Source organism: Austrofundulus limnaeus, unplaced genomic scaffold (assembly GCF_001266775.1).
Source record: "Austrofundulus limnaeus strain Quisiro unplaced genomic scaffold, Austrofundulus_limnaeus-1.0 Scaffold486, whole genome shotgun sequence".
NCBI lineage: Eukaryota > Metazoa > Chordata > Actinopteri > Cyprinodontiformes > Rivulidae > Austrofundulus > Austrofundulus limnaeus.
This window is the reverse complement of record NW_013952888.1, coordinates 188,824-196,541: the sequence shown is the minus strand read 5'-3', so window position 1 is coordinate 196,541 and position 7,718 is coordinate 188,824. Positions and strand designations below refer to the sequence as shown.

Below are 7,718 nucleotides of genomic sequence, written 5' to 3'. Positions count from 1 at the left end.
TGTGTGTGTGTGTGTGTGTGTGTGTGTGTGTGTGTGTGTGTGTGTGTGTGTGTGTGTGTGTGAAATCAGAAGGTTCACAGCAATAAAAATCAAGACTATGTAACTTTCTTTTTGAAGAGTAAGAAAGGGGTAGGAAAAAATAAGTCTTTCTTTCAACCTACTCCTTTTCAATACAGATGGTCTTGTAAGCTGCCGAATACAAAAGATTTATGTATGTGTGATAGATATATACACATTTTTTTGTTTGTTTGTTTTATCTGTTTTGAAATAAAGATATTTTCATTCATTCATTCATTCAATATATGTTAATGCCGACATAGCGTGCAGCCTTAGTTGTTACTCCTGTTTCATTTTGACTTGTTTTTATTCCGGCTTGTTATTGTTAAGAAAAAAACTATACAGATAAATCGTGCCTTCTGAATAGAGTGAAATTAATTGTCAGTGGATGGGAAGTATAAATACATACCAATCTGACACGGTATTAGTTTTTACACAATTCACGACAGCTGCACGACACAAATCATGACAGCAAAAAACAGACATATGTAGACTAGTTCATCCTAAAGTTTTTAACATTAACATTTTAATATGACATTGAAGTCATTTCAGCTTTAGGAAAATGTTTTTGTGGAGGTCACCTCCCAATAAATGTCCTTTTGGAAAATATAGCCACTTATTTTTACTGAATACTTTTACTTTTAATACTTACGTACATTTCATATCAGAAATTTACTTTTGATACTTATGTACAACAAATATCATATACTTTAAGACTTTTATTCAAGTAATATTCTTAGAGGAGACTTTAACTTTACCTAAATAATTTTATGGTAAGATACTTGTACTTTTACTCAAGTATCACYTTGAGGTACTTTAAACAACACTTTGAATCTGATGAAACCTTAACATTCTTTGGTAACAAGAAGCTGCCATTTTACACATTTCCACTAGATGTCACAAGTGAGCTGTTGTTAACATCCAATCAATCCAAGCCTGCTTGCACTAAAAATAACTACAGTGGATATGAGCACATGGGCACAAAAACTTMGACTGAACCACATAGTGTGATGGRTTACATACAAACCAAGAGGATGTCAGAATATACTTCTCTATACGCCTCCTCCAACAAAAAATCCCCTCTATCCTGAAGTGCATATATCTAGTTTTATTTTGTTCTATTTTTTTTTAACAACGACAAGCCGAAAATGAAACATGCCTTAGGAGAAAGTACAGATAATTGTGTGGAAATGTAAGAAGTAGAAGTAAAAAGTCAGGTGAAAAATAATTAATCCAGKGACACAGTATGTAAACAAAATTTCTGCTTAAGCGTGGAAACAAAGTATTTGTTCTTGACACCTGCTCATGTTTGTCTTGTACAGAATAATTAGTTTACTAATGCTAAAAGCCTGAGTGAGGCCAATAATGGATTGTTACCCTCCTAAAACATCTACTGTCTCAAAAATCTCATTTTAAGTTTTGCAGGTGTTATTTCATAAAGCTTTGCCCTCCTGCTAGTTTCATAATATGTAATCATATAAAATTACAGAATTATGATAGAATTTCAGCTGGACGTGCTCTAGTTTGCTACAGAAGCGCTATCGTCTTCTGTTAGCTGCTATTTGCATTTGTAGAAAATACTGTAAACTTTCTGTTAAAAAATGGTTGTGATGTAAATATGATGGTATAAAATTATGATTTAATTGAGTATTTTGAATACATTTATGATGGCAGCAATCAGCTACATTTGAACTAGCTGCTCAGTGTCATGATCTGTGTTCATTTCCCTTAGTTTTCTAGTGTTTCAGTGTTCCCCTGTGTRTCTCTGCCCTGCTCCAGCCCCGCCCTTGCCCACCTGTTTCCTCTTGTGTCTCCTCCAGGTGTTTCTTGTTGTCCTTAACTAGTTTGTCTTTATATTCAGTGTCCTGTGCTCAGTCTGCGTTGGATCATTGTGCTGTGTTCCCCCAGCCTGTATGGAGTCTTTGTGCTTTTTCTACTGAGCTTATGGGAGATTTTGAGCAGCATCGACAGCCTTTTTTGTTATTAAATAAAACCTTTTTTGCCTTTTTGAAACTGCCTGCAGCCTGGGTCATTCTGCCTGCAACAAACCTCACATYCAGACTGGTCAGGTTTGATCGATTTCTCCAAACCGAGATCGACAAAGAGATTTTTACAACAGGTTTTAATATTCTTTGTTAATAATTTTTCCACAAAACACCACTTCAAAATGGCTRGACAGATTTAAGAAAGCTTAATGTWTCATTTCTACCATTTTAYTGGCAATRGGAAGGAACATGAAGAAAACAACTCCAAACAAAAGTCAATCTTAAAGCCAAAGGAAATTTTTCAAAGCTGCACAAACATCCAAGGGGAATATTTTACATGCAAGTGAAATTTGTAATTTAGATATTTTTCACTGATGTTTTAGATAAAGTTTGATTTACTATATCTGTTGCGACTGCTAGACATGGGCACCAGTGATCCCATGACCTGGAATGGAAGAAGCGGGTAAAAAAAAAAAGATGGACGAATGAAAGGACCTCTTGGTGAAAACAAAAGAGCAAAAAAAGAAAAAAATTGTCTKTTAGCATCAAATTTCATGAACCTCTGAATGGAATTTAATAATGCCCTTAATGGTTACAAACATAAATATGGCTAACAGTTAAACCAAAGCTCGGTGAGATAGTAGCAAAKAGTTAATCTCAACACATTGATCCTTATTGTTCCTGCAAATTTGTCATTAACCACTGGGATCAAAGTCAAGCCAGACATTTCACCGTCAACACCGCACACAAACTGTGAGCTGTCTGTCAGCAAAATATCTCATTACAATATGCCACCAGGAGAATTTGGCAGCAAATTTTATTGAAACTTTGAGAAAGTTGTCAAAAGTCACAGTCCAGTGAAACATGTTGAACACATGCAGTGRCGAGGAAACTAAAACACACCGAAAAGGCCAACGGGGCTAAAGACTCGCACAWTCACAAGTTATTTTCCAGTCCGATTATTTAAAACTAATTAAGACTTCGCAGAAGTTGAGGCGAAAACTTGTGCTTTTATTCATCCGAACAATCAAGATCATGGATCAACTTTTTCCACCTCTGTGCCACACAAACAGACATGCACATCCTGCTGCATCCATTCAATCCTCCTCCTCCATGTTTCTCATTAAAAACTGGTCCAAGCAAGTTCTGTACACTTAACAAACACTCATCCTACTGATGCATAACCAAACCATCAGGGCAGAGTAGGTATAAAATGCTGGCAAAATGGAGCAAAGAAGCGAAAAGGCAAAGAAGTAAAGCAGAAAGAGGAAGAGGAAGAAGCTGACKGACTGCACAGAAAAGAGAAAGAAATGGCTCTAAGAACCCGTGGAAGCAAAATCTTCATGACAGGTGAGACAAACTTCACTTAAAGGCATTTAAACATGCTAAGATGGAAAGAGTCACCCGCTCTGCTTATCAAATCTAAGTTTCGTAACAGCTAGTCGCTCTCTCGCATCTCGTCCGGTTATTGTTCGATGAAGAGATAATCTTTATAAAAGTCAGAACAGAATGAGAGTTTTACTGAATTCTAAAATCCTTCACAAACCAAAAGATGGCAGATTTCACACTGTTCTACTTGTTCTCTCTTCTTTACTCCAGCTGTGTACATGTTGACCATGTGCAGGGCTGTTCCCATCAATGACCTGCTCAACCGAGCCTCACAGAGCTCAGACAAAATGTACTCTCTCAGCACAGGGCTCACCCAGGACCTGGTAAGAGCTTGTTCACGCCACAAAAGGTTGCGTGTGGCTGAAATCCCATGAGAAATGTATCCGACTAGTCATACTCAGATTCTCATATAGGTTTCTATGTTCGTTTCTGTATCCAGGCCACTCATATTTCCCCAATGAGCTGGCCAACTATGGACCGCCCCGCACTGTGCCACACCTCCGTGCTGCCAACCCCCAATGACAAAGAGCAAACTCTTCAAGTATCTGTGAGCTAGCCTGCCTTCTGACTTCCATGTGCCACTCATTGTTTTCATTTACTTTCTCAGCAGCATCTCAAAATGTGCTTCAAAAGTTGTGGATCAGTGTTTTTACAGCTGATTGCTCCTATTACATCCAGGAGTCAGCTTTGATGTCTTTGGCACGCTCCCTGCTCCAAGCCTGGGCCGAGCCCCTGGGGATCCTCTCCAAAAATGCCAACACTCTGCCTCACCCTGCCAAGGACAGCATTTCCAGCAAGATCCAGGTGCTGCAGGAACACTCCAAAAACCTGGGAGATGGCCTGGACATCCTGTCTGGCAGAGTGAGCAGAATTTTAGAAACAAAGGAAATAAAATGGAGCTAAAATTTCATGTTTTCTAATGATGTTTGCTGTCTGTTTTTGTTGAGCAGATGGGTCCAGAAGCTCAGGTTGTCTCCATTCTACCCTATCACGGAGGCACCATTCTGGGCCACGACCGGAATTCCAAACTACAGAAGTTCAACTTTCTATTATCTTGCTTCCGCCGCGACTCGCACAAGATTGACAGCTTTCTGAAGGTCCTACGCTGCCGTGCAGCAAAGATGCAACCTGAGCTGTGTTATTAAAGCCAGCATGACCCTGTTTTGGGGGGGATTACCTAAAGACTGTATGCATACTGTAACCCCTTTGTTTTAGAAATCATCCTCACAGCTAATTAGTAAAAATGTTTAGAAGATGGGAGATAAGGAGAAGTTTAGATGGTGTGCTCCTTAAACAAAATCACTATTTGATTTATTTTAACAATTACACCAAAACCTGACTTCCCAAATAAAAAAATATATATAAATTTATTTATTTTTTTTTTTTTTTTTGCAACCACAGACCCGAAATTTATTATTTAAAAACAAGAGAAAACAGTCCTTTAACTGCATTATTCTCAATTTTAAAAAGTATTGTTCCAAATGTTTCCAGCTGGTCTGGGATTTTAATCTGGGCATCATTTATTTACTCCCTCCAGTAGTTTGTGTCGTCCATGGCCYGGCTCCTCCTCATCCTTCCCATCTCCTGAACAGTGTCTCCTCAGTCAGACTCACAACAAGAGTTTTTCTGAAGGTGCACCAGAAAATCCTTCCTCCTCATTTGCACTTTAGATTTAATCACACTCCTGAATGCAATGCCTATCTATTGAACTGTTTCCCTAAAACCTGTTTATCAATAAAAAGATTTTCTCGCACAGTGAGTGTCAGCTCTGTTTCTTCATACTCAGTAAGAATTTCTTGCTGTGTTTTTGAAAAAAAGCTATTTGTTCAAGAAAGAACAGTTTGTAGTCACAGTTGTGAATTTTTGTCTCCTGGGATGCAGTGAGCGTTGCACAAAATCACGCTTTAAAATCCTTTTTTTGTGACACTTGAAGTTTAAACAAGTCAAAAGAAAGCTTGACTTTACATGACTGAACTGACATCTTGCTATGCTTTATGGCTTTTATATAATTGCAGTTTAAGTTTTGTGAGTTTTGTCATTTTTTAACCTAATCCTAACTCCAGTACAAATTAATGAAAGCATTTTTGTCTTCTTTCACCCAGTGTGTCTGTTACTGCAGAGAGAGAGTGAAAAGCACCCCTAGATGATTGACACTAGGGGTGTAAATAATCAGCTTTGTCACCATATATATTAAATAGATTTGTCTGGATGACAATATGATGTTTCTTCAATTGAATTCAATTCACAAGTATGTGATCCATATAATGCAATACCATATGCCCACAACAATATGGATCAATGTTTATGTTTAGCCTTTATATAACTGAATTATTTAATCAATATATTGATGTGGATTGATGTATTGTGACACCTCTAGCTATATTTTAATTATGAATGTTTTCTTCAAAACTGGAATATTCTGTTTTTTTAGCCTACAACACTTGGAAAATATAGTCTTGTCTTACCAAATTCCATTAACATAAGGTCAAAAACATCTAACAAAATAAAAAAAATGTTCTTAACATTCATACTCAATAGAATGTACAATAATACTTAACTCTAACTTTTTTGAAGAAATGAAAACAGAAATTTATATGACGCATCTGAAAGCACTTTTTTTAACCAAAACACTCGTTCCTTGTTTCACTGTGACTAGATTATAACAGACTGATTAAATCTGATCTTCTCTTGGACTGATGACCTGTCCAGTGTGCACCCCACCTCTCACCCATTCACTGCATAGGCCTCGCTCCCTGTGTGTCCCAGCAGGACAAATCCAGTACAGACAATGTAAGTGATTAAATCTAGTTTCAACTTTGTTTGTGACCAGATTTAATCAGTCCTTCCATCATATACTCCGTAATTGAAATGTTGTAAATAAATAAATAAATAAATAAATAAATAAATAAATAAATAAATAAATAAATAAATAAATAAATAGAAACATGAGAAAACAAGACTAACATGGCTACCCTGCTCACTCTGAGTAGAACCCTACTGCAATGTGTCTGACTAGTTTGACTCAAAGAGAGACAATGAATAAGCATTAAAGGATTTTATTAGCATTTGGTTGTGTACTTTCAATTTCTGCCGCAATTTTCAATTTGCGACTTTTTGTCTTTTGTCTTCAAATTCGAAAATATCAACCTTAAACTTTGACCAAAGCCTTTTGCACTGTGGTTCAAAAAAATGATCAAAAGTTTTTCTAAACTCTCAACAGTGTGGGAGGTTTTTGAATACACCCACTTCAAGTTGAAGACATAATTGGAGGTAATGTCTCTGTAAGTTCAGCAAACTGTGCAAAACTGCACTATAGATAGGCATCCAGTGAATAAATGCTGTGAAATGTCCAATGTGCCACCTAACGGCTGTATAAAAATGCCTAAATGTGTTTGAAATAAAATCTCCCATTTCATCCTTACTCAAAAATTTTCAGCGTTCTTTAAACATACAAAGCTTAAGATTATTGAAGAAGTTGCCAAAAACTAACGTTGCCAAATTGTTAATGCTAATTCAAAATCAAAAAGTCAAGATGGCCACCACAGCTAAATTTAAAAGACTATAATTCAGCCATTTTTACTTACTGAGATCAAATTTGCTGGGGAGTAGATAAGAATGATCACACGCCCATTACTGATGCAAATCCTAAATTAAGCTAAGCACTAATGCTAATGCTAACTTAACAAAGACATGATGTTTGTGAAGGAAATAATGGTTATGTTATTGAACCGTTTACATATATCTGTAATTTATCTTTTTCTACCGGTGTATTTCCAGACAACATGAAGATAGCTAAGGTAGTCCCTCTTTATAAGAATGGTGAGAAATGTATGTTTAACAATTACCGACCAATATCGTTGTTACCACAGTTTTCAAAGATTTTAGAGGAATTATTTGTGAACAGATTTGATAAATTTATTGGTAAACAAAACATTCTGGAATGGATATGGATTTAGAGCTAATAATTTGACCTCAATGGCTCTCATGGAACTGAAAGAACAAATAACAGCTGATGATCAAAAAAGTACTGTGTTAGTATTCATGCAGATTTAAAGAAAGCCTTTGACACCATTGACTACAGTATTCTTCTTGAAAAGCTAAATAAATATGAGGTCCAGCACCACAGTGGGTATCTAGCTATTTGGAAAATAGGAAACAGTTTGTACTAAAGTTTGTACTTTGTACTAAATGATGTAAGATCAGAACTCAGTAATATCACATGTGGAGTTCCACAGGGTTCTGTACTTAGACCAAAGTTATTTATTTTGTGTGTGTGTGTTATATTTA

The 7,718-nt window shown here is 36.5% G+C and overlaps 1 protein-coding gene across 1 annotated transcript; it reads left to right on the top strand.

Moving 5' to 3' along the window:
* The first annotated feature begins 3,287 nt into the window (after positions 1-3,287).
* Positions 3,288-4,801, top strand: prl (prolactin). The gene is made up of 5 exons (XM_014025580.1): positions 3,288-3,392; positions 3,642-3,754; positions 3,871-3,978; positions 4,110-4,292; positions 4,382-4,801. The coding sequence occupies exons 1-5, from the start codon at positions 3,353-3,355 to the stop codon at positions 4,574-4,576; spliced, it is 639 nt and encodes a 212-aa protein (XP_013881034.1). The 5' UTR covers positions 3,288-3,352; the 3' UTR covers positions 4,577-4,801.
* The last annotated feature ends 2,917 nt before the right edge of the window (positions 4,802-7,718 follow it).